The 24,179-nt window shown below is 49.6% G+C and overlaps 1 protein-coding gene across 2 annotated transcripts in view; it reads left to right on the plus strand.

Annotated features, from left to right (window-relative positions):
• Positions 1-24,179, plus strand: part of Pax2 (paired box 2) — an 84,183-nt gene that overhangs the window by 51,062 nt on the left and 8,942 nt on the right. For both annotated transcript variants that reach the window (XM_038336023.1, XM_038336033.1), the window contains 2 exons: positions 13,590-13,765; positions 16,077-16,203. In XM_038336023.1, the coding sequence (XP_038191951.1) occupies positions 13,590-13,765; positions 16,077-16,203 (303 nt within the window). The remainder of the gene's footprint in view (positions 1-13,589; positions 13,766-16,076; positions 16,204-24,179) is intronic.

Below are 24,179 nucleotides of genomic sequence, written 5' to 3' on the forward strand. Positions count from 1 at the left end.
AAAGCCTTGCTACACACACAAAAAGAAAACCCCAACCGTGGCGGTGTGGCAGTGTCAGCTCTCGCTGTTGTTCGACAGTGTAAAATTAAATTAATAAAGCCCCCAACACAGGAAAACATAACAGGAAATTAATGGCCTTTACTGTTGCTCTGATGCAGTCATTTGCAACCCTGCTTTCCGCACCAAAGACTTCATAAATGCAAGCAGTTTCTCTAAACAAGCATACTTAGGGCGGCCTGGTATGTAATTTTTCGCTTTGCTTGTGTCCTTAGAGCTAACAAAGACCCCTTCCCTCTTAGCTTTAGAGAGGTTTCGGACCAGTTCCGACCCAATTGGAGCCCACCAGGCAGAAGGCCCCAGTCCCTTTTGAAGGGGGTAGAAAGGGAACTGGGGTTCAAATAGGGACTCTTCACTCCACTGCGGGTAAGCCAACAGGAACTCACCCCTAGCGCTCCTTCCTCCCGTGGGTCTGTCTGCTCGCCCACCACCTCTGTGTGCCCTCCCATTGCCTCTGGCCTTCTTCTTCTACCCCATCTCTATTCACTGAGCATCTCCAACTTCTTTTACAGGGGCCACGTTTGGGGCTGGCTCTGCCTCAGCAGTGGGTAACCTGCGGGCTTTTCTGGGGTGGAAGAGGAAGCCAGCTTACCCAAAATGAGCCACTTAGCTGTGCTCATGCAATTTTTTGGGGTTCTCGGCTTCCTCTACTCCGTCTCTTTTTTCTAGGTTGGCTATGAACCTTGAGGGCCTTAAATGATCATTTTCACGATCTCTCTGTCTGCAGACAGATTTCAAAGCTGACAGGCTATGAGTTGCTGTGGTCAGTAGGTAGGGTATTGAAAACACAGGAGTCCTCTTTGAGTTTTGTACCAGTGTGGGCCCCGGTGCCCACTGTACTGGAAAGCCAGGGCTTCACAGGCCGGCTGCTCACTGAGAGCTGACCCTTGCGGCTATGCACTTGGGAGGGGTGCAGGGAGATGACAGAAAGAGCAAGCAGGCAGCGGGGCTCGCCTTGGGACTGGCTGTCTCCAGAGACCTGGAGAGCGGTGACAAGGGAGAGTCCCAGATTCTTGAGGGTCGTTGGTCTTGCCTGCCTTTCTCCATAGAGCTCGCCTTTCTGCAACTCCGCTAGCTGGACTACAGCCTGCGCGTGGACGCGGGGCATAGCTGAACAGTGCCCGCCGTTTGCAGCTATGCCTTTCTCTGCTTGAGGCACAGCATAGGACAGGAGCCTACCCCATACCTTTCTGGCTCTATTTTGAGTATTTGCAGCATCTGAGTTTCTGGTAAAATATTTAGAGGTCATGACATTTACCAGGACCACAGCGGATGGTGATAAAGGACCTCCATTTGATATCTGTCCTTTGTTGTCCTCTCCCTCAGTCATTTCCACCCTATCTGCTAGGCTCTCAGCAAACTCTCGGCTGAACCCTGGGTGGATTTCAGCTTCCCTCATGATTCGGTTCCTCCTCTCGAGGGGGTCCCCTCTCCATCCTGGTCACCTATCTCTGGATTCGTGAGCACTGACAGACAGAGACAGTCCAACCAAGGCCAGGTACTTTATTGCAGAACCTCTGCCCCTCTCCCGCCTGGAGACTCTACGCCCATAATGTAGCCTCAGATTACATTCGATTTTTTAGCGGCCGTGTCAGACTCGAGCACATATTAAGCTCATGGTCAACTAAAACCTCAAGATCTTTTTCACATCAATTGCTATCCAGCCAGGTCCACCCATTCTGTACTTGTGTAATTGATTTTTTTTTTAACCTAAACATAGGGCATTCCATTTATCCCTGTTGCATTTTCATCTTGTTGGTTCAGGCTCTTAACTCTACCCGAAGAAAGTCATAAGGATGTCTTCTATATCACTGTCCAAGAAGTCCTGGGAGTTTTTCCTCCTCTTCCTCCCCTCTTCATCTTCCTCCTCTTTCTCCTCCTCCCTCTTCTTTTCGTTGTTATTCTCCTTTCACATAAAGAAAATCATGTGGAGCTGGGCGGTGGTGGCGCACGCCTTTAATCCCAGCACTCGGGAGGCAGAGGCAGGCGGATCTCTGTGAGTTCGAGACCAGCCTGGTCTACAAGAGCTAGGTTCAGGACAGGCTCTAGAAACTACAGGGAAACCCTGTCTCGAAAAATAAAAAAAAAAAAGAAAGAAAATCATGTGGCAAAAAGTGAAGCAACCCCCCCCCAGCGCTTCAGATACCACTGAACTCTGCAGTCACCAACTTTTCGCACGCACTCTCCCTACCCTGTCCCTGCCCCCGGGAAGGGGAGGGGCGTCTTTGTCAAATGTTAACATATTCTATATCCACATGATTTTCTTAATAAATCAGTTAAGAAAGAAAACATCAGTGTAAGAAAATTGAGCGCCTGCTTTGGAAAGATGTGCGATCGACTTACAGAGAGGTAAATGGGACAGCTCTTGACCTCAAGAAGCTTATCATCTAGTTGAGAGACAGATGCATATATGCCGATGTGCACATGTCACACAGGAAGAACATGACTGATGCTGTGATCATGGCAGGACGGCTACGAGGAATGTTTTAAAAGACAAAACAGAGTTGTGTCTTCCAGCAAGGCAACTGGGCACACTCATCATGGCGGCAGGGGTGGGAGAGCATTTTAATGTGTCACAACTTATTCTCAGTGAGTGCATTCAGGTTCCGGGGTATCACCTTTTCTTTTCTAGTCCCTGCAAATTGGTGATGTAATATTCGGTTATTTTCAGAAGAATACCCAAAGCCTAAGACTGAATGCGTTGCAGTGTCGTTTGCAAAATCTTCTGAAAACCACCATCTGGACTCAAGGACTCAGCAATAACAGTTTAATAATAGGATCCTTGGTTCCTCTGAGTCCTGAGGTCTAGCAGGGATCTGAGAGAGTTAGCACATGGGAAATGCCCTCCCTCTCCAGCTCCCTGGGCTCACACTGGGCATCGTTGCCTTTTCCTATGGAGACAAAGACAAGCTAGGAGTTCCCTCTCTTCTCTCTCCTCTCTTCTCCTCTCCTCTTCTCTTCTCCCTATCCCTTCCCTCCTCTCCTCTCCCCTCTCCTCTCCTCTCCTCTCCTCCCCATTCTTCCTCTCCCCTCTCCTCTTCTCACCTCTCCTCTCCATATCTTCTTCCCAAGGTTTGAGCCCAGCATGCCTTCCTTTGTGACTCCCCTCTAAGCAGAGGAAGACCCCTCTGCATTGTCTCGGCTCCTTCTGAGTCTTTGTCTTTCTGCAGGCATATGCTACTCTCATCTCTCTCCTTGGTTATGGTCCCTCCTTCCATCTGTTTTGTACCGTTTTGGGGGACAGGGTGCTTTTGTCTGACTGTAAGTGCAGTCCATGCTTATTGTAAAATATTTGGATAGGACAATATGTTTCTAAAAAACCCAAAAATCTATAAGCTCACCATTGAGTGATAACCAGTGTTGAAATGAGGCAATACTTTGGAGCCTTTTCCTCCTATACATGTGCAACTTTAGATATGTAGTTCTTAATTAAAGCTGGAGCGCTGCTCTGCACGCAGCTCTGTGTCTTGCTAGTTTTACTTAACGTTATATAGTAGCATTTTCACATGTCATTACATATTCCTTGAAAACATGATTTTTTTAATGGCTGCATAATCTTCCACTGTTCAATGTACATGTCCTTTTAAAGTCTAGGCTCATCATATTTTAAAGCTTAGTCGTGTGCGGCAACGGTGCTTTCCCTAAGTGCCCTTCTCGGTCGGCCCTCCCTTTCTCCCAGTCCTCTTACTTCATCAGGTTTAAGCTTATGGAGGCAGAATTTCATCTTTCGGAGCATCTGCCATCTGTGGGGTTATGTCTTCGTTTAGAATCTCTTAACATGGAGTTTCATGTGTGTTTTCTCTTCCTGTGGGATTCTGCTGATGTCCCTTTCCTTTGCCTGCTTTAGACAGGGTGGCTTTGCCCCCAGATCCCCATCATTTCCCTTTAATCCATTTCTCTTTCTTGGCCAGAGTCAAGGGATAGGACAGGTGATCGTCTCAGTGACACAGAAACACTACCTAGCCTCTCTGAACCTGCGTTTTGTTCTGATTTTATCTCTAAGATGGAATCAGATCAAAGCATCTTCAGCACACACTCGGCAGCTGGAGAGGGTGAGGGTGAGGCCATCTTTGCTTCTTTTCTCCTTCTGAAAAGTGAAATGGTAGGGAGGCAAGCTTAGGGCTCATCCACCTCTGCCCTGGAATCTGATGAGTCGGCCAACATTTGAGATCACGTGCGTCAGTCTCGATGCTAGGTTTACAAAGACAAGAAAATGCGGGGTCTCTGCTTTCAGAGACAGTTCAGTAAAGAGAGCAAGCATGGCAATGTAACTGTGCTGCCTACAGAGGTTACTTTTGGCTCTGACACTGGCTATGGTAAGTTGTTTGGGGCAGACGTATTGGCTATGGTAAGTTGTTTGGGGCAGACGTATTGGCTATGGTAAGTGTTTGGGGACAGACGTATTGGCTATGGTAAGTGTTTGGGGCAGACGTATTGGCTATGGTAAGTTGTTTGGGGCAGACGTATTGGCTATGGTAAGTTGTTTGGAGCAGTTACCTATCTTTGAAAGCCCTCAGTTTCCCCAGGTTATGAGCTTAGCTTCCAGAGGTACAACAGCGAGGCTTTAGCTGCCTCTATGTGACCTTGGGGAAGTCCCTTGATTTCCAAACTTCTATTTTCTTACCTGTGACATGGGTATAATAAGAGAAACTCCCTGATAAAGTTTTTCCTATGAACACTGAATGTGTTACTACAGTAACCGATTATACACTTAGAACATGCTATTGTTCTACGAGTTAAATCCACATGTTCCTGTTAAGCATAGGGTTTGGTATCATACTGGAATCTGGGTCCATATTATTATTATTGCTACAGCAGAGATTTGGGTAGATAGCGTTGGATCACTGAGAGGGGAAAAACCAATGTTGCTGCCGGATGATCCCCAGCCTTTTCATCTGTATCTAAGGAAACTCAGTTTAGAAAAGCTCATGGGATTTGTCCAAGGTCACAAGGAATGTGAGCAAGAAAAGTCAAGACTCAGCCCTGGGGAATGTTACATTTATTCCAGGGCCAGATTTTGTCTTAAGGATGGTATATCTATTCCAGCCTGGTTTTAAGGTCCCTAATATTGTGTTCCCAGAAGTAAGTGGATATGGCATAGCAAGCATGAGGCAGGGATACTATCAGCCACCCCAGCTTCTCACCCTAGGGTGAACTCACTCAGTGTTTAGAAGCTGGGTGTGGCCAAAGGTAGCATGTGGGGTTTGCCAGGGTTAGGGGGCTGGGCAGACCTAACACTGCCCAGAGCCAAAGCCTTGGCCAGATTCCCAAGGTCTGGCGCTCTCTCTCTCTCTCTCTCCCTCTCTCTCTCTCTCTCTCCCTCTCTCTCTCTCTCTCTCTCTCTCTCTCTCTCTCTCTCTCTCTCTCTCTCTCTCTCCAAAGTCTTGTTATCTAGCTCTGACTGTCCTGGAACTTACTCTGTAGACCAGGCTGAGCTTACACTACAGAGATCAGTCTGCCTCTGCCTCACAAGTGCTGGAACTAAAGGCGGGCCCCATGACTCCTGGCTTTCCAAGGGTTTTTTTTTTTTTTTCATGACTTCCAAGCTTGATTTGGTATTTGTGGCCAGACCAAACTTCAAGGTTGTCCATCTTAAGGTGGGAAGCAGTGGGGTACCACATCCTATCTCCTACCCAGGCCACTGCAGGACACAGTGACACCTGTTCTCTCTCTCTCTCTCTCTCTCTCTCTCTCTCTCTCTCTCTCTCTCTCTCTCTCTCCAAAGTCTTGTTATCTAGCTCTGACTGTCCTGGAACTTACTCTGTAGACCAGGCTGAGCTTACACTACAGAGATCAGTCTGCCTCTGCCTCACAAGTGCTGGAACTAAAGGCGGGCCCCATGACTCCTGGCTTTCCAAGGGTTTTTTTTTTTTTTTTCATGACTTCCAAGCTTGATTTGGTATTTGTGGCCAGACCAAACTTCAAGGTTGTCCATCTTAAGGTGGGAAGCAGTGGGGTACCACATCCTATCTCCTACCCAGGCCACTGCAGGACACAGTGACACCTGTTCTCTCTCTCTCTCTCTCTCTCTCTCTCTCTCTCTCTCTCTCTCTCTCTCTCTCTCTCTCTCTCTCTCTCTCTCCTTCTCTTCCTCCTTCACTCTTCTCCCAGGCTTTCCTGTCTTCTCTTTTTATCTTTCCCATGTCCGTTCTCCATTTTCTTCCCATCCAGACTCCTTTGCTCATGCCCCTTTGTTTTCTTGGCTTCTTTCCTCTTCCTTCTGCCTCCTCCCTTCATTCCTTGTTCTGGGGAGCAATCTCATCCCCATCCCACTATCAGATGGGGGGGTCCCAAATGGCAGCCCAAACCTGTCCAGGTCCTGCTGTGCCACTGCTATGGGGGGTGGGGCCGGGGCTGCGCAGGCCGACTGCCCTGAATGACAAGAGAGCTATTGATCGCATTCTGAACTCAGCCCAGCAGATAGAAGGTAATTAATGACTCCATTTGCCTCAGTACCGGGGAGAACAATTGAGTTTGAAACTGCAACAACCGGCAGCTGGGGAGACTGGGGGACAGGCTGGGGGTGAGCCCTTCTGAGGGGGAAGAACGTGGAGGAAATAAGGTAGAAGAATAAATCTAATGCTCCTGTCCCAGCCTCTGCTGTTTTCTTCCACACTCTTTGCCCTTCTGTACCAGTTCTTGTGGTCATGTTGAACTTTTCCACAGCTGTTTCCTTGTTTGTAAAACTGAACGGACAGGATCTCTTTCTCAGGTGCTCAGTGAGGGAGGGCTAGAGGCAGCGTGTGGCAAATGCCTTGAGTCTGTCCAAGAGGGCAGGAAGTGAACAGTAAATGAGGGTTGTGCTGAGAGCTGTCGGACGACAAAGGCAAACTCGGCTTTCTTGGAAGAAAGAGACATTTCCGGCTTTAGATCCAGGCTTTGCTACTGACCAGCTCTCTGTTAGACAAAGCAACTTGCTCTCTGAGACTTATTTCTTTATCTGAAAAACAATGATGATGATGATGACGATAACAAGAACCTAGTAAAGTTGAGCAGATTTAATAAGTTTAAGCAAAAGTGTACTGTTCGTCTTTCCATGACCACTGCACCTTTGTGTTTGTTCTTAGACAACTAAAGCTCAATGCTAGAATGCTTGCCTAGCATATTTAAGGCCCTGAGTTTGGTCGCCACCTCTAGAAGAAAAAAAAGTTAATATTTTTATATTAAATTAAATTTTATATTAAAATTTAATATAAAAGTTATATAGGCTTTTTTTCCTATGGTAAAAAGTTTCTTGGAGGTTGGAGAGATAGCTCACTGGTTAAGAGCATGTGCTGTTCTTATAGAGGACCAGAGTTCAAGTCCCAGCCCCCAAACTGAGCATCTCACATTGCTTATAACTCTAGCTTAGGGGGAGCCCATGTTTCTGACCTCTGTAGCACCTACATTCACATGCACATATTCTCACACAGGAAAAAAACCCATGCCTATATAGCATTAAAAATAAAAATAATCAGCCAGGTGGTGGTGGCACACACCTTTAACCCTAGCACTTGGGAGGCAGAGGCAGGCGACCTCAGTAAGTTCAAGGCCAGCCTGGTCTACAAAGCAAGTTCCAGGACAGTTAGGGCTCTTAACACAGAGAAACCCTGTCAAAAAAAAAAAAAAAAAAAAAAAAACCAGAATAATTTTAAAAGCTCAAATCAATCCTGTTTGCTGGGATTTAGTGCACTGTCCCAGCTCACCTCACCCTGAGGGTGTAGACTTTAGGAGCCCTGGTGCCTTCTGACAAAAGAGATGGTTAATTCTGTCCTGCTCCCATAACCCACCTCTCTTTTGGTGAGTGCATGGCTCCATCTACCTCCCTTCCTTCTCACTGACCACTTTTGGAATCCAGGTGAAGGTAAACACAGGGAAGAGAGGATACGTTTCTCCTTTGTCTCCAGCCCAAGTCATGGTGTTCAGTGACTTGCTACTCACTGAGCTGCTGAGACCTCACTGGACGTTCCCATTTGTGACTGACCAGATTAAGGGTTCTGGCCCGGGGTCCAGTATGAGACGGTGTCTGCTCCAGAGCAGCTCACGAACAGAGGAGGTGACAGTATTGATGGGATAAGACTGTTAGGAGGTGTTCATATGGAGGGGTAAGACATTTCCTTCTTTCTTTCCTTTTTGAGCTGTGTGCGTGTGTGTGTGCATGTGTGTTGGACATTGAACACCGCTAAGCTCCCCTGCTAGTCCTGAGACATTTTTAAATAAAGATCTTAGAGGTAATACATGCCATTGCACAAAGTCTAGACAATGGAAGATGGCAGAGACAGAAAGAAGGCAAACTTGATTATATCAGGAAGAAGCCACAGTGAGCATGTTGGGGGCAGTATTCCAGTGGAGATGACCTTTGCGTTCATGGTTGTTCTTTACACGGAGGCTTCCTACTATTGAGCTGAGCGGGCAGTATTGTCTTTCAGATCAACCTAGAGCTTATCCGTTTGCTGAAGAACTTCCTTGTGCTGGGGTCCCTGGTGGCTGTGCCCTAGAGTTGGCCCCTAACCCTTACACAATCTGTACTTCAGTGACTCTGAACCTTAGTTCTCTCCAAAGTTAAAAGAGGACTAATTACTAGCAATATTGGGTAATTGTTTGGAAGCCCAAATAATCCAAGATCTGTGAATAAGTAAGAAGTCAAACAAGATAATATGGGCTTCAGTAATCCAGCTATAGCCTGTCCACCCAACTAGTAGAAAGAGCCTTAATCGTCTAAGTAGTCTGTGCTCAGCCAGCACACACCATAGGGATCAGCCTCACTTTAGAGAAAAGTACCAGCAAAGAACTGGGGATGCACCCTGAATAGGGCCAAGTGATGCTCCACTGGACCCCTGGCTTCAGTACCTAGGCTTCAGAGTAAAGTAATTTGAAGGCAAACTCTCGTATTAGACCGGACTCAAATCCTGACTATCATTTACTAGGGTCATGGTCTTTAATAAGCTACTTAATGTCCTTTGTCTTGGCTTCCTTATACATGAAATAAGTGCCATGGAGTTTATTTCACGGCGTTGTTGGGAGGATTAAATGAGTTCTGAAGCGCAGAAGCATTGCTTTTTGGTCTTTGGTTCTTTTGAGATAGGGTCTCACTAGATAGCCCCTGCTGGCTTGGGACTCACAATATCCCCGCTGTAGCCTCCTGAATTTTGAGATTCCAGGTATGCATTGCCATGTACGTTTTAGAATTCTTTTCATTATTTTGTTTGTTTGTGTGTTTGTTTGTGTTATAGTCCTGGAGACAGGATCAAGGGCCTTGAATGTGCTGTGTATATGCTCTCACTGAACCACATCCCAGTCCAAGGGGCTCCTGATCCTTGGGCAGTGCTAGGGTGTCTGGCAGGGGCCAGGGGAAAGCAGGATTGACTCATCTGTGGGAACTGTTGGGCCAGCACCCAGTCATTTCCCACAAATGTTGAGAAAAGCCAACAACAGCGTTTTCCACCTCTCTCTAAAAGCATAGCCTGAGTCTTGAAAGAAATATTGTAAATAGGGATTTTTCTAGAAAGTTCAGAACATACAGACACCATACTCCAGCCTTCTTGGCACAGGGCATTCAAATGTAGACTCGTGTACATCCTGAACCCTGTCCTGGAGCAGCTTCTGCCACCTGCTCTAGGTAACATTCCCCTGGACTAGGAACAATTTTCTGTTAGCTTCAGGCACTGCAGGTAAGTGGGTGGCATTCCTGAGGCAGGAAGGACTTCCAGGGGACCTGAGGTGATGCTGCCAGAAGCTAACAGGCAGTAGGACTGACCTGACAAACGACAGCATGTACTTGTGCTGGACCAATCTGGTGAGACCGGCCAGTCTAGAAAATTTCTGCCAGGGGTCTCATTCTGAGTAACTTAAGGGAGAGTCTCATTCATTCATTCATTCATTCAGTCAGTCAGTCAGTCAGTCAGTCAGTCATTCAGTCAGTCAGTCAGTCAGCTAGTGAGCACCTGATATGTGTCGTGCCTAGCACAGAGTTACAGAAATCCATGGTCCCTGCCCATAGGAACTTCTTGGGTGGGGAATTGTCTTTGCGATTGGTGTTACCTAACTATTCTCATGTGTTCCTTCCCTTTCAGTAAAAAACTTAGGTCAGAACACAATTATGACTCTGCCCATAGTTTCACAGCTTTGCCAGATAGCCCCTCAGGCCCTGGCTGGCCCTTGCAGTGGCCTCTTCTCCAGACTGCCTGAGTGCTGTCTCCATGGCTTCAGGGAGGGCACTCCAGGTGGCAAGCACTGCCCACCGCTTTCTTTTACTCCACTTTTCCCACCCTCTTCTTTCATGCTCTCTCCCCCTTTCCTCCTCTTCCTAGCCTCCCATCTCACCCGCTCCTAGCTCCAGACTCTCCCCAGAGCTGGACACTCAGCTGCAACACCAGGTTCCATCCTTCTTGCTAAGCATCTTCACGCTGCCCAGCACCTCCTGGTTTCTGGTGTGGAAGGTCTCTTCCTTTCCCTCTCCCTCTTTCTGCCCTTCCCCTGCTTTCCTGCCATCTCCTTTCTTTGCTCTCTCTCTCTCTCTCTCTCTCTCTCTCTCTCTCTCTCTCTCTCTCTCTCTCCCTCTCCCTCTCCCCTCTCTCTTCTTCCCTCCCCCCTTTCTCCCCCCCCCCGCCTTAGATCCTCCCCCTTCCTTCATTGCCTTCACAAAGCACCCAGTGACAGCCCAGGCCTGTGACTGAGTTGGAGGGAAATGTCTCCCTGCCTCCCAGCAGTAGCTGCACTCCTCTCCCTGCCCTGTAGCTCAATTACCACACACACACACACACACACACACACACACACACACACATAGTGCCATGAGTCCCTCTACCGTACTTCACTGCTCATCAAAACCCCACCTTTCCAGAAGAAGATGCTTCCTCTGTGGCCTTTCTTCCCACTCGGGGACTCCCTCGGGACTCCTCCAGCCTGAGGTCAGAGTTCTCTGCCAGCTTTGTCCTCGGGCACCAGCCACTAGCCCGTTCTTCCTACCTGTCTGCCCTACTTCCCTTCGCCCCTTCCTCAGTCTCTACCTCCCAGTGCTTTCCTCTTCCCTTCCCTTCCAGCCCTCCCCTGCTTTCCTTTGCTGCCTCTGTAACCTGTCTTACCACCAGGGCCAGTGTGTACAAAAAAATAAATAAATAAAAAGGTCAGTGAGCGGAGGGAGCAGCAATAACCCCTAAAACAGTACTATCAGTGGAACATGATTGATCAATTGAATTCCATAGCGGCTGAAAAATGTGGGATTAAGTAGTGTATTATACGCACAATGAGTTGAGGCATGATGTTCATTTCAAGTTCATTTCGCCGGCCTCTGCCACCAGATCAGGCAATCAATAGGGGCAGCAGATATCATATATCACCTCTCTGCGGGCTGGGGAGAGAGCGCCATAATCTCTCGCAAATTTAGAGTGACAGATTTGTCAAGATCTGAAGGGCCCCTGAATAAATGAAGGCAAAGAGACTCCTCCAGCCAGTGACCTGAGGACAAAGCTTTAGTTCAGCTCCTGCACACACACACACACACACACCCACACACACACACACACACACACACATCTCGGTCACAGGGTGAAGCAAGCCACACACAGGCATGTACACAAATCCACACAGAGGCATGAAATGCCTCTTGCCACGTGTGTGTGCTCACACTCACACACATATTTGAAGGCATGCTCACAGACAAATGTGCCGTCTGCTCCCTGGGACCCATTCAGTAGGAGCAATAAATACCAAGTCTCCTGATGCTGCTCTCACCGGGCCCTGGCAGCAGGGCTTCCCTGGAAAGCAGGAGGGCTGCAAGCAGAGAGTTAGGCACAGTGGGCCATGCAGACGGTGACAGGCGGTGGAGCTAGGGAGATACACATCCTGGAAAGAGATGCTCGCGGAAGAGAGGGGGCATGGCTCACATTACTTATATGCACGTGTGCTTTCAAAAAAGGATTCCCATTGTCATTCATACTCATCGAGACACTTACTCACCCAGATGTTTATTACATACACATATATATGCACAGAGAACACCCACACAAAGGGGGAAATGAGTATACTGTAGTCCAGTTTCCCTATAGGGTCACACATGGTTCCAGAACCATGCAGAAAAAAGTGCAGCTACCAGGTCTTGCATCCACAGGAACACAGGAATGCCACCAAGGCTGCCTCTGCCCACCTCAGAGTCATCTTTTTGTGTGTGTCTCTCTCTTTCTGTGTCTTTCTCTCTCTTTCTCTTATTCTCTTCCTTCCCCTGTCTTTCTACACATTTCCTCTCTCCCCCTCCCCCCTCCACACTCTTTCTTTGCTCCTGCACAGTATGGTGGGAAGATGGGAAGTCCTTTTGGAAAGCAGTGCTTTTTGCTCCATCTGGGCTGCCAGCAAGGGCGGATGGCTGTAGATTGAGGTTAATCAATATGTAATACTTTCTATGGTCTCCCAAATGATACTGTACGATGTTACTGTATATAATGCGATATTGATTATATCATATCATATAATCACCTATAAACTGATATATATAACAGTCCCAGAGGAACACCCTGGGCCCTAAAGCACAGGCTGGCCCGTGGTCCAAGGCTCCCTAGCTCATCATGGGCTGAGGGAAGCCAAGGGATGGAGGGCTGGGGCTGGAAGACCAGGAGAGTTGCTAGGTATGGGCTCAAAGGGGCTGTAGGGCAGGCGCTTTGTTCTCAGTATGCTCTAAAAGCTCCAAGTGACCCAACACTGGAAGGCAGGGACAAACAGGGCAATGAACAGCAAACAAGGACCATGGAACCTCACTTGGAGACCAAATTGCTTTCTGGCTGGAAACGGGCTCTAGTGGTCACTGTCCAGTCCTTTTTCCATGGAGCAAGCCTTGACTCTTGATGGAAACCTGAAGGAATAACCAGGTGTCCAGGGAGCTAGTGCCTACTGAGGCCTGAGCCAGGACCCTACAGGCGAGAATGGTGCCCAGGTCACAGCAGTTGGCGTGTTCTCTCGAGTCTGTCCAGGGTGCTAACCAAACATGGCTCCTCTTTGCTCTGTCTCCAGCCCAGCCAGGGGACCTCAGCTTTGCTCTCAGAACCCTTCCTCCTCGGGGGGCAGTTAATTACTTTGCCCAGACGCTGTGTTATACTCAGCTTCAGAGATTTGATGATTTTCAGCCCCTGGAATCCGTGGAACTGAAATTTATCTGAACCCAGTTCAATTCTCCACAGTAATGCCTGTCTGGGAACCCAGCCCCTCGTCTAGATGACTCAGGCTGGGGGATGGGGGGAGGTCCTGGGAAGAGAAAGCCTTGAAAACAGCGTTGTGGGACCCCCTGGCTCCACCTCTGCCTTGTCTTTCTTGTCCATACAGCTATGCCCTCCTTTCTTTTTCTCTCTTCAACTCTTTCAGGGCTCTGAGGAAGGGCTAGACTCTTAGGCCTCTAGGCCTAGGCCTCCAGCCTCCTCTGGTTTATGGACTAGAAGTAAGGGACCTTAGCAGGGGCACAGGGTGCCGCGGTCCAGAGCCAAGTGCCCAATCATTTACCCACCGCATCCTTCCTTGTTTCTACTGGCCCCTAGTGCCCATGCCTTAAGTGTCTATGTGTTCCCCAGATGTGTCCGAGGGCTCTGTCCCTAATGGAGACTCCCAGAGCGGTGTGGACAGTTTGCGGAAGCACCTGCGAGCCGACACCTTCACCCAGCAGCAGCTGGAAGCTTTGGATCGGGTCTTTGAACGACCTTCCTATCCAGATGTCTTCCAGGCATCAGAGCACATCAAATCAGAACAGGTGAGAGGGGAGCTTCCTGTTCACCCAGAACAGAAAGGAACTGGGGAGCAAGGCCCTCTCACACCAAACGCCCAGCACGGCATGCGTTCATGTGGCTGCCGTGTGTGCACTATGTGACCGTGACGGCAAGGCATAGCTTAGAGAAATAATCCCAGGATGTAGTCGCTGAAAATGATGAGCCCTGGTGAAAGGATAAATATTATCTCTAGTCAGAGTTTCCGATTCCTTATGAAGGGCAGTACAACATTCCTCAGTCCCCCACCCTAGCTCTGCATTCTGTGACCCTGGAACAAGGACAGAAATATCCCCTTGCTCCGACCCGTGCCCTGCCCTCACGAGGTCCTACAGAAATTCCGTGAAGATCCTCTCGTCCTGTGTCAGAAGGAAAGCCCACCTGGCTGCCTTCTGATGCATCCACCTACTCTGAACCCAGGCCAGCCGACGGTTGTCTTAGTTGCCCACCATGCCCACAGACACAGAAGCGTACAGAGCGCATCACAGCCTGGCGCATACGCCACATCAGCAAAACACACCACTTGGAAGCATTTCCCCAAGCACCTCCCATTTCAGGGCTAGCAGGATTGCTCAGAGGGGAATGGCACTTGCCACCCAGTGCTGTAAGCCTGGTAGCCTGAGTTCGGTACCGGAACTCAGGAAGGCGAAGGGGAAGAACTGACTCCACAGACTTTCACATGTGTGAAAGTCCTCTGCCTTCCACATGTGTGCCACACTATAATTTTTTATTTTAAAACTTAAAGAAGATTCCCCATTTCCCATTACCCACTCTTTCCCTCTCACACAGCTCTTGCTATGTAACCCAGCTGTCCTGCAAACCCCATAAGTGCGCATGCTTCCCAGGTCACCCGCTCAACACTCATTCTAGCACACGCCTCCAACCGCACATCACCATAGCCCCAGCCTGCCTACATATATGACCTAGGTCAGGCCTCTGAGTGCAGCAGAACACAGCCTGCTGTGATACACTTACGCTTGTGCGCGCGCGCGCGCGCACACACACACACACACACACACACACACACGCTTGTAAACTGGCAAAGCCCCTCAGGCTCCACAAAGCACACTTACACTCAGAGACTCCAACAGCTCCTAGCCTCTCAACTTTCTCCCCGCCCGGCCTTTTATCCCATAAGCTGTTTGTCTTCATAAAACAAAAATCAAAAGTCTTTTTAAGGTGCCCTGAGCCATAAACCAACAAAGGAGGAGCTGGCCGAGGCGGGCGGCTCAGTGCACCCTCCCCAAGTCCCCGGCTGTATTACAATGAATAACCTTTATTTACTTTCATTAGACTATTAAACACCAGCACAGTCATTTTTCCCCCTGAAACTCGGAGCAGGGCCCATAAAGCAAATCCGAAGCCTAATTGAGTTCATTTTAATTTCTCTCCGATCACAGCGAATTACTCTGGTGATAAATCAGGGGGCAGCTTCACCCCCAGTAGAAGGCCTAATTTGCAGCTAATTACAAAACTGATTTCTACAGGAAGATCAATACGAGAAGGAATTGGAAATGACGAGGCAATCCCGTCCAGCCAGAGAGGGGAGGGGGTCCTCTGGGGGGGCCAGGAAGCGGAAGGAAAAAAAAACGGACCCGAAAGAGCAGAAAATCAGTTTTAATTTAACGTAATATTAATCAGAGCAACTTTTCCTGCTCTGTGCAGGCTCCTGGTCTGCCCAGCTCCAGGGTCTGGCTTGGTGGTGGCTGCAATAAAAAGGCAATTACCCAAGTGTTTCGGGCAGGACACCCTTTCAGACTCAATGGCTGGCCCCCTCCCACCCTTCTGTTAGCCATGTGGACTCTCCCCCTCCCCAATTTCATACCCCAGTGCACAGGCAGAGAGCAAAGGGCCCATGGGGCTGTCTTTGTTTGTTTTTTAAAAAGGGGCGCCCATACCCCATCAGCCAACCCAGCAGTGCCAGGCTGGAGGCCCTACGAGGCCCTTCCCCCAACAACTACCTCGGCCATGTGTCAGGGACCATCTCTGCTCCCCAAGACTCCTACTCAGAGGAACCTGAGCACCCCAGATGTCTCAGCGAGGGGTTCCCTACTGCTATGCTCCCCCCTGGAACTCCTTAGGCAGAAGCTAATGAAGAAGCTCCAGGCGTGCTGTGAACCCCACCCCCAGGGTAGACTAGCCCACCACTCTCTCCAAACTCTCCCTGACTCTCTGCCCCACCCAGCCATCTCCTTCCCCCATCTGGGAGGGCTCCAGGGTCCTCCTCTCCATCTGCACACTGCGTCTTTCCATGGATACACATCAATAGAGAGCTGTCACTTTTCTCTCTCCTCCCAGGGGAATGAGTACTCTCTCCCGGCCCTGACCCCTGGGCTTGATGAAGTCAAGTCAGGTCTCTCTGCATCCGCCAACCCCGAGCTGGGCAGCAATGTGTCAGGCACACAGACATACCCCGTCGTGACCGGTAAGTTGGCTTCCAGGAGGGTGGGTGCTGCTTTCAGTGGGGTGCCTCGGTTGATGCCATCTGGGGCCTAGTGTGACAAGTGGGCCCCCTGCCTTGGTATCTGCAGAATGAGAGAGAGATAGAGAGGGAGAGCCTTCCTGAACAGAAGTGTGTGGATGTAGGCTTGAAACATTGTGGTTAGGGCTCTGGGCTTCAGCTAGGGGCCTGCTCTCCGCTGTTCTTCCTTCCTTCCTCCCTCTCCCCACATTGGCTAGGACATGTGCAGAAGAATGTCTGGGCAAATAGGCCAGCTGAGGAAAGCGCCTAAGAGGCCCCCAGCCTCCAGCCTTCACAGTTCTCTGTCCCTGAGGGTGCCGAGGGCCTTGTTTTCCTCTCTCATGCCACTTGAATAGCTGTGGCCTGGGACCTGAGGGTGTAGTAGTAGCCCTGAAGAGTGGAACACAGTTATTGTGGCCTTTCTGCTTTCTTCTTCCTGGAGAAAGCCACCAAGAGGAAAGTTGGATTCCAAGGCCAGGGGAGGTCAAATACAGGACAGAGGCATCCTGGCCAAGCCTTCCAGGGATGAGAGTTGCAGAGGCGCTGGAGTGGCCATAGAGGGGAAAGCTGGTAGAGAGGCCTCAGAGGCCAGCTTCAGAAGGTCCCTGGTGCCATGGAAGGGTTTCCAGGCCAGGAGAGTGCTCAAGTAAGAGAGACACACATCGAGGTGTTATTAAAATTCACCTTATTATTCTGGAGGCACTAAAGCCAATGTGCCGTTTGTACCTTGGGAGACAGGATGATTGAGAAGGGTCTCGGTGGGGATTGGGAGACACTGAGGCGTTACCTGTGAGTGAGCTGAGACGGCCTGGGGACAGGGCAGTGAGGCTGTAGGCAGCCAGCATCACATTCAGTGGCACAGACAGGGAGCAGGCACAGTCTCTGCAGCAGGACAGGGCTCTGAGGTGACTGGTGTTGATGACTTAGTGACTTCCGGTGCCTAGGTCAACTCAGGCAGAGATGGGCTCAGAGGCCCCTCCAGGGGGCTCCAGAGAGCCCTACATCTCCCATGCTCTCCTGAAGTGATGCCCCATACAGCCATGTCCAGCAAAAACAGAGTTGTCGTCTTCGGCTAGGAATCCAGAGACTGAGTCTCTGATGGGCTCCTGAGCTGACTCGGCTTCTCGGAATGATGTCCTGAGCTACGCCTGCTGAGTCAGGACACAGCTTAGATCAGTGGTTCTCAGCCTTCCTTCCTACTGCTGTGACCCTTTTCTACAATGCCTCACGCCGTGGCGACCAACCCAACCATAAAAGTATTTCGTTGCTACTTCATAACTGTAATTTTGCTACTGTTACTATGCTACATTATGAATCATAATGTAATTATCTGATATGCAGGATATGCGACCCAAAGGGGTCATGACCCACAGGTTGAGAACCCTCTAGCTTAGACCAACAGGCCCTGGATATGAGTTCTCTGAAGCCCAATATAGTTGTTCTCTGATGGTCCCGCCCATGCCAGGCCAGCTTTCCGGCACAGTGGCTGCTCCTCAAAAGTCGGAAAAGATTGTAAGGACCTTTATAGTCAGCGCTGCAGTCCAGAAGGCAGGAACTTCCTGGGGGTGGACATGTGGCTCTTCCGGGCAGGACTCCTGCTGCAAGGGACCCTGGGGGGCTAATGTAGAAAAATGCTTCCACCTTGAGCAGCCCCCACCAGTCTCCCCCCCATGGCCCTGGAACGGTCCCAGCTCAGCCTGGGAACATCTTCGGCTGATCCATCTGGATCCAAGTGTGAGAAAAGTTCATTTCAGACCCAGCTTGACATTCCCAGGTGGCAAGTTAGCACTAACGTCTCAATCTGTATGCGACATTTCAATCAAGCGAGGAGTAACAAAAGCAGAACCATTAACATTCGGAGCTGTTCGCCAGTGGTAATGACGGGGAAACTCGCTCAGAAACTGGAAATTACCAAAAAAGAGAGAAGTGTGGAGGGAGTGGGGGAGGGGAGGGAGGGGTGGCTGGGGGCAGAGAATGATTTTGTTCACACTTAGACCAAGAGCCAATGTTTGGATTAATAGCGCCATTGCTCGAGAAAGAGCTGCAGATTATGCTCATTCTTAAAATGTTTTAGCTGGCAATTAAACGGCTGAAGCTATTGATCTTTGTTGATTTTATGTCCTCCTAATTTGCATAATCTATTAAAGATGAATGATTCATGATGTGTTTATTATGGGGACAAACAGAATTTGCTGGAGGTACTGTCAAGGTGAGAAACGGGTATTGCCCAGAGACTTCGTGGGCCATCTTGGGGACAGGTTTAGCGTGCTGGCTTTTTTGGACCATGACTTGACAGGTAGCAAGAAGCAGTATGGCCAGGACAGGCAGAACAAATGGACTTTGAGTGAGTTCTAGAGAGATGTTGACATCTGTGAGAACTGGGCTCCAAGCATGCTGGGGAGGTGAGAGAGACTCTTGGTGTGTTTGCAGCAATTCTTCTACCCCCGCCCCCCATAGAGCCTCACTATGTAACCCAGGCTGTCCTCGAACTCAGAACAGCCCAACTAAGTACCTCAGTCTCCTGGGTGCTTCGATTAAAAAAGTGAGCCACTCCATCCAGCTCACAAACATTCTTTAAAAGCTTATTTCATCTGAGAATAGTAAGGGCTTTCGTGGAGGAAAAAGGGAACTTAGTAGTAGGCATGACCTCATGGGTGCTAAATCAGGGAGCTGCCAGGTCATGCTGTGCCTATAGCCTTTAATGTGCCATGGCATTCCGCAAATCCCCAGGTACCCGGCTCAGCCTCCTCCCTAAGAAGAGGCAAACCCTAAGAAATGGGTCTTAAGGAAGCTGGCGGGGAAGGCCTTGGCCCAACCTGCAAACCAGACCTTATTGATATTCTTGCCACCTCCTGGCACTAGAGGCTGATTTCAAACTTCACCAGCCACTTGATACAGCTGTTCCACAAGGTCAGGACTGAGAGGAGACAGGAGCCTGTACTATTGTGTGGCTGGGAGAGTGGGAGCCAGTGGGCCAGGACACAGCTTATCACATCACAGGCAAGGGTGGCTGCCACAGGCTAGGACTCAGCCTGAGAGCCTCCCCACCCAGCTTCCAGCAGGGAACCAAGGCAAGACACCAATTTCTCAGGGTAGCGTTTGGAAGTTCTGCCGAGATTTTAATTTCACTGCATCACAACTCAGCAAGCTGCCAAGTCAAGCTGGTTATTTAAATTTATCACCCACTCTCCTCTCTGCCGCCGCTGGGTTGCCCTAGCTCGGCTGCATCTCTTTGCTCCAGCCCACTGCTCTAGGCTGCCGGTCTGGAACAGAGCCGAGTCTCAACTAAGTGATAAGGGAAAGGGAACCCACTAGATGGGAGAGTGGGCCAGGGGCACTCTGGCCTCAGGCTTCCTCAGGGCGGTTGCTTGGAGCTGCCTTCAAAGCCTGCTTACCCTCTTCAAAGGACCCCACAGGGGAGTAGTAGCCTTTAACCCTTACCTATTCCCCAGCCCTCTGATCTGGGATCTACAGAGAGGCCTCTGCTGAGGTCACTGTTGTAGCATTTATTTCTTAAGTTTCCCATCACCGGGAGCAGCAAGAGGCCTCTTCCCCATGGCTTCCTCTCTGGCCTTGGCCCAGGCTGCGGCAGTAGGGAAGCCTGCAGAGACCCCAAAAGTAATGTTGTTCTGAGAGGAGAAGCTGAAAACAAGTTCTAGAATCCTCAAAGTCCCTGGGGGTTCGAGAGTGCCTTGACTTAGGCAAAATCTGCTCTACAGCAGGGCAAGTTTCCTTCCTGGGTGTATGCGGGCTGTGATGATGCTGAGGGGAGTTGGTGCCAGCATAGCCCTGATGCTTCTCAGAGAGGCTAAGGAGCACACATGCCCCCAGAGAGTGCGTCTGCATAGAGTGGGCTTCACTGGCCTCTAGTGGGCAACACCACCAAGCCCTGGGCGAGCCTTGCACAAATGCAGTTCTCCCCCTCAGTAGAGTCAAGGGTATGAGAGGAACGGCCCTGGTACTCAGAAACAAGGCAGACTAAGCTTATAGATAAGACAGAGCTGGTTAAAATATAGCAGCAGAAGTGGTTAATACACAGTCACACCTCACTCTGGACCCAGAAACAGAGGAAAGTCAGAGTCAAAGCAGGTTGTGAGACACTGTGGCCTTCTTATAAGGTAAACCCTAGTGCAGAGATGTTAAGACAGAGTGCACCAGGCAGAAGGTGTGATCTTGGACCCAAGAGAAATGGAGACAGAACAAGGAAACACTGTTCAGGGACTGGAGAGCCACGGGTGCTTTCTTCCTCATGACCCAGGGAAACAAAGTAGAGAGGCACATGTCATTGTGAGGAAAGGGGCCAGGAAAGTTCAGACCTAAGACCAGGTTCATGTCATAAGAACCCCACGCTAAGAACTTAAATGGAATTTTGTGGAAGACAATAGTTTACTCTGGTGTGAGCAGGAATGAAGTAAAACCTTCTATATAGAGATAGCCCATGATCCAAGATGCAGAGGACTCCCATTGAGAAAACAAAACAAAAAACAAACAAAAGAACCTACCATAGAAGATGAGCTCATCATAAAAATGCTTCCACATTTCATGTGCCTATGAACCATCAACGTAAGGGAAAGTTAGCAGAAGTGATACAGAGGACAACTAATGTCCCCAGGAGCTAGCTCTCATGGAATACCCCAAAGTGAACAGCAATTAAGGAAAAACTCAAAGAGAAAGATGAGCTTCTTCTTTAGCCCAGATTCAAACCCAGGAGCCGTTTCCCCTGGTACCAAGCCAATTGGAAGACACTGGAGACCCAAAAGGCCAGTGAGAGTACGGGAAGAGGAGCCAGCCCGTTCCGAGTTTACCTCAATTCGGTCTTTTCAGTACAGAGTCTTGCTCTTCTTCTGTATAATATTGACTAGGAGAGATTTCAGAGCCAGAACAGCGCTGCCCTCCCCTGTGAATATTGCAGCCTTGGTGGAGAGGAGGTAGTTTTGTTCAAGAGCTCAGGGCAATTTTCCTGGCTGTCTAGAAACTACAGCTTTGAAGGAAGCTGTCACTTAGGTCCAGGAAAGATCTGGGGTGCTACCCAAGAGGGGAGTGCAGAGACAGAGGAGGTAGAAACTGTCGACTCTGAACAGAATAAGGGGGTTAGACACCCCAGGTTCAGAGCTAAAGCAGGGTTGACCCCGGTCCTGGGGGCTAGAGGCAGCACAACCTTGGCTGCAGGGTGCCAGTGCAGCATCTTGCTCATGTTCCCCGAATCTCCAATGGACAGCAAAGTGACCCTTTGCCAGAGAGAGCTGTGAACCCTGGGAAACCTCCTCCTCTACTCAGAGTCCTGAGCACCTCCAGGGACCTCCCCTTTCCTGTAGTTAACAACCCCCCTTCCAATGCAACTGCATTTCCCCCCATAAAATAAACACATAGCCCCTGGCTATTCCCTTACAGGTAGGAGAAGGCAATAAAAGCTCAGAAATGCTGCCGAAGGAGGCTGGGAGTCTCCTACTCTTGTCTGTTGGTTCACAGCCCCTGATTAGCTGGAGGAATTTAGACCACAGACACCAGAGTTTCCCTCGAACCTTGAAAGAAGAGAGCAACTCCAGACCTGTGGAGAGTCAAAGAGCCCCACTCCAGTGGTGATCAGCCCCCACCAGAGGGCTTCTCCTCAACACCTCTATTTAGGCAGAGAAGGCCTGAGGCAAAGAGGTAAGGCCTCCTCTAGCTATCTCTGAGGTCTCTAGCTATGTCCCCAAGGACCTCAAGCCCCAGACCTCACTGTGATTTAATTATGGAGGCATTTCCATAGCAATGAGACATTGACAGATATGCTGGTGCCCAGGGCCTGCAGCTTAGGGAAGCATTGGGTGGGACTCTTCCTTTCCTCTTTTATTCAGTCTACCTTTTGAAGAGAGAGATGTGAAGAAGAGCCTTTAGCTCACTCTTTAGAGTAGAACCCAAGCTGAAGTGTTGTAACACATACCCACGTCTTTTCCTACCAGCCATCCCAGGAATGCTGGACTAGTCTCCCCAGAAGTGGGACTGAGCAGAAGCACACACTGGGACCACACAGGGAATCATGGGGAAGATGACAAGGGTTTGGGGCATCTTAGCAGACTTGTTCTGTGGCCTTCTAAGCTGAGCCAGAATGTGGTCCACACCATGGGAGTTTCTACCACTTCTCTTTATCTCTTCTATCCATGAAACAAGCCCAAGATGCTGGGCATGTCAGACAAACCACGCTTTTCCTCCATCATGCACTCTAAGTTACTTAGCAATAAGAGAGACAGGCCTCTTAGTGTGAATCAAAACATTCTGACAAAACCCATGGTCTTTAAATATGTGCGGTTGTACAGTACCCAGCTCGGGCTAAGGAGGGCTGGCTACCTGGGCTAGCACCCTGCTTTCACAGTGAGGGAGGTGGAAAGACCCTTTCAGCTGCCGAATGTTGTTTAGAGATGCTTAGGGTGGCCTGAAGAGGGTCCCTCGACACTGAGTTTGTTTGCTCTACTCTTTGGCACTTCCTAAGCAGAGGCTGTCTAAGGAGAAGGCTGCTAATACAGCCTTTCCCGAATGACCGGGAATTCTAAATGGTGGTGCTCTAAAGAATGTCACAGGTATGGCTCAGAAATGTCTTCGTGGCCCTAAAGCCACCAAGGCAAGACTTGAAATCTGATTCTCAGAAAACCAGATACCCACAAGGTGACAGGAAGACCCTCAGGACAAATAAGCCAATGCCTCTTTAACCCTGAGCTCTGCTAGGCAGTCCTGCCGCTCTTGTCACTCTGAGGGGCTTTGCTGCCTTCAGCTTGGAATCCTCTGCTCTCCTCCCTGGTGGCAGTGGGGCTGCCTGGCAGAGAGGAGGAAATCCAGCGGTGGCTCCAGGAACAGGCTAATGCTCCAGCAGCTTAAGTGGCCATCTTCCTTAGGATTAGGGTTTCACTTACACAGAGAGCCTGAGAAACACTGTGCTTTCAGAAGGATTAGAGCTGACAACCCAGCGCTCTCAGAGAACAAAATAAAGCCAAAGAGGAACTGGGAGACCTGGGAGTAGCAGGAGACTGTGCAAACCGGCTTAACCTCTGCCCACCCAGCACGAGGGTCTCTTATGCACTGAGCCCAACGGCCTGGGCACTGGCATCTGCCCAACTCTGCTTTTCATTTGCTCATGGAGTCAGAGAAGACGGTACCTTCCTAAGTCACAATTTCTACCTCTGTAAGTGAGCCAAGTTACCTTCTGGCTATTTGAAAGTGCGATTCTCCTTAGATTTCTCTCAGGCTGAGCCAGCAGTTCCATCCGTGCCCAGTTAGAGGAACGCCCCCTCCTGGGCTCCCTCCGCCCCCATGCTGCAGAGCACAGCCCTATAAGGGCCTTGTGTGAGAGGAGAAGGTGGAAATAGCCTGACCAGTTGTGCCCAGATGTTTGGCGGTCAAGGCACAGACCTCACTGAGCCAGTGCAGGTCTAGCATCTCTGCCTAGGATACCTCAGGGGACTAAAGGTCCAGCTGTCAGTGGACAAGCCGCTCAGCTAGGAGAACAGCCACCCTGAGCTGTGAGCACAGCCCCCTCTGCTGGAATCCGGAGCAGGCAAGTTCACACAATGGTGTAAGTGGGGTCCTTCCACAGGCTCCTCTGTTCTAGAAGGCAAACCTTGGGAGAGTCTGGAAATCTTAGAAATAAAAACCAAAATGAAATACATAGAACACGATTTCCCTCTCTTGAAAGCATCATTTATAGATTCAAGAGCCACTGTTTTAATGTATTACATACAACTTGTAAATGCAAAGATAGAAAAAATTTAGGCAGCAATTAAAAAGTCGGCGACTATATTCTTGCATGCACTATGTTTGTGTCAGATGTAAGCACAGACCACTAGCCTTGAGGAAATCTAACGTCTTCCTTCTTGCCACCTTATATGAGAAGCAGACAAACGTGAGGCTAGGGCAGTAAAACAAGAGTTATGTTTTCTGGCCTTAGGGTTCTCCGCAGTGTCAAATGG

The sequence above is a fragment of the Arvicola amphibius genome, chromosome 1 (genome assembly GCF_903992535.2).
Source record: "Arvicola amphibius chromosome 1, mArvAmp1.2, whole genome shotgun sequence".
Classification (NCBI taxonomy): domain Eukaryota; kingdom Metazoa; phylum Chordata; class Mammalia; order Rodentia; family Cricetidae; genus Arvicola; species Arvicola amphibius.